The 2,500-nt window shown below is 38.4% G+C and overlaps 1 protein-coding gene and 1 long non-coding RNA gene across 2 annotated transcripts in view; one reads left to right on the top strand and one right to left on the bottom strand.

Moving 5' to 3' along the window:
• The window catches only part of LOC138947245 (uncharacterized), a 394,861-nt gene that overhangs the window by 282,446 nt on the left and 109,915 nt on the right, over positions 1–2,500 (top strand). The window lies entirely within an intron of this gene.
• LOC138947233 (aquaporin AQPAe.a-like) overlaps positions 1–2,500 on the bottom strand; it is a 44,564-nt gene that overhangs the window by 2,013 nt on the left and 40,051 nt on the right. Inside the window, exon 5 of the mRNA XM_070318672.1 lies at positions 275–355. Within this exon, the coding sequence (XP_070174773.1) occupies positions 275–355 (81 nt within the window). The remainder of the gene's footprint in view (positions 1–274; positions 356–2,500) is intronic.

Here is a 2,500-nt window from a genome sequence, read left to right as displayed (position 1 = left end):
GGTATTTCTATATTGTACAGAAGAAGACAAAACGTGCCAAAACGTAATCCAAAATCCAATAACCTCATCGTTATTAAAACAGATGGACTGCCATCATTCCAAAATCAAATATCCTGGGTCAAATTACTTCATCGAACCTTCAATAAATTAGATTCGTCTAATATGCCACTGACCAACTGCAGGTCCATGTTCAATCAGAATTCAAACACCAAAAAACCGAAATGGGTTACTTCATCAAACGTTGAATGAATCAAGTTATGTTGTTGCCACTTACCCACTGACGGTCCATGTTCCCCAGAATGACAGCTGGTCCCAAATTACGGATTGGATTCATGGCTCCTCCAGAGATGTTGTGCTGCAACAGAAAAACACAGGAGAAGTATAAATATAGACCGTAGTATCCCAATGTTCAGGAAACCGTTCCCGGTAACAATAATAATAATAATAATACTAATAATAATGAGGATATTCATATGGCGAAAATCCTAAACCATTTCTTAGCGCCTCACAAAAGCATACATAAATGAATTATTGTGTACACAAATCCATATCGAATGGTACCCATTTTTGCAGAAGGACCTTGGCAGTGTGACTTGAGAATGTTAAAGCTCACAGAGTGTTGCCAGTGTGTTCAAACTGAAGCAAAATCGCGGTAAAAGACGATACTTTTGACTTTTTTCAAAATTCGATTCATTCCGTACATTTATTTTCATGTTCAAGTGACATAACTTCAAATGACATAACTTCAAGTGACATAACTTCAAGTGACAAACTTCAAGTGACATAACTTCAAGTGACATAACTTCAAGTGACATAACTTCAAGTGACAAACTTCAAGTGACATAACTTCAAGTGACAAACTTCAAGTGACATAACTTCAAGTGACATAACTTCAAGTGACATAACTTCAAGTGACAAACTTCAAGTGACATAACTTCAAGTGACAAACTTCAAGTGACATAACTTCAAGTGACAACTTCAAGGCGGACTGCTAAAGGAGAGATATCCAAAAACAAATAGACTGCCAACGTTCCAAAATTTAGAATAAAAACACAAGATTAATCATTGCCTCATTCGCTTGTGTCTTCCCTGCAAGCGGCTGAACATTTTGTAAAGATAAGTTTTGTCTAATTAGTGTGTGTCCGTGCACTTAAAAGACCGCTGGGTCAAAATATCTGTGAACGTTACTTTTGTTTTGGCAATAGTTTAAAGGAAATAGTTAATTGAGCACCCTATTCTTCAAGTGGACTAGGGAAAAAAGACAGACACTTAATAACGTTGCATTTTGCCCTTAGCGGTGCTTCGAATTCAACCGTAGCTACTTGGTATACAATTCAAAGTTACAAGGCGATGGTTAAGAAAACAGGTGTCACGGGTCAACATTGTGGTACAAAGGCAAAGTAAGTGACACAGACGATTAATCAACTACTGGATAGAGTGACAGATGCAGTGTTGGGTCACGACTTGTAGGCGCTGTAGAAATCTGGATCACGTTTTTGAAGTGACAGCTAGTCGTTTTGGACATACTTGTCTTTGACTCTCCGTGTACCTTGTCAAGCACCATCTTGTTGTTTATTGCAACTGGAAGAAAATTAAGATGATTTTTTGAGAAGATCATTCGTTTCGTGTCTGTCTTTCAACGTGTTGTTCTGACTTATTGTCTGACTGTGCGTTTGTGTATGTGCATGTGCTTATGAAAGTGTATTTATCCTATATACGTGAGAGAGACACCCGTGAGATAATAATCGTTCAAATCACACGTGTGTATATCATGTAAATAAGGTCATGTCAAGCAAGTCTGGCAGGGACCTGTTTTTCCACTGCGTATGATGCCAAAGTCACCGAGACATTGGCATTCCATTTGTCAAATAATTATTTGGATACTTTTTCATGTTTTTTTCACCAGTTTTAGCTAAATAATCATCATTTAGAAGCTCATGTGCTAAATAAGTAATTGTTTATAAAAAATGTAAAACAATTCTAAATAATTTGTTGTTTACGTAAACCATTTATTATTTACCTAAACAATTCATTGTTTACGTAAATGTTGCTAAATAAATCATTATTTACGTGAACAATGAATTATTTACGTAAACAATGAATTGTTTAGCCAACACATTTTCCATTATTTAGGGGTTTCTAGGATTCGCTTCCGAACTAAATTTTATGTCTTTCCAGGGGCGGACGAGGGGGGGGGGGGGTTCCTGGGGTTTCCGGAAACCCCCCCCCCCCCCAGCCAAAAAATAAAAATATGTTTGTGTGTTATTTTGGGTTGAGTTTCAATTTTTGGGGTCTTAATCAGTGACAAAATCTGCTGCCTGAAACTGGTAATGATCATCCTCAGAATGCACCAGATTGCACCATTTTGCATCCTTTTTTTTCAACATTTTCCGGGGGGCCATGCCCCCGGACCCCCCTAGCAAGCTAGGCGCTTTTCGCCGTCGGCTCGGCGCTTCGCACCCATACCATCACAATATACTTTTGGAAACCCCCCCCCCCC

Source organism: Littorina saxatilis, linkage group LG14, assembly GCF_037325665.1.
Source record: "Littorina saxatilis isolate snail1 linkage group LG14, US_GU_Lsax_2.0, whole genome shotgun sequence".
Classification (NCBI taxonomy): domain Eukaryota; kingdom Metazoa; phylum Mollusca; class Gastropoda; order Littorinimorpha; family Littorinidae; genus Littorina; species Littorina saxatilis.
Note: the sequence above shows the minus strand (reverse complement) of the source record. Positions and strands in the feature narration are given on the sequence as shown.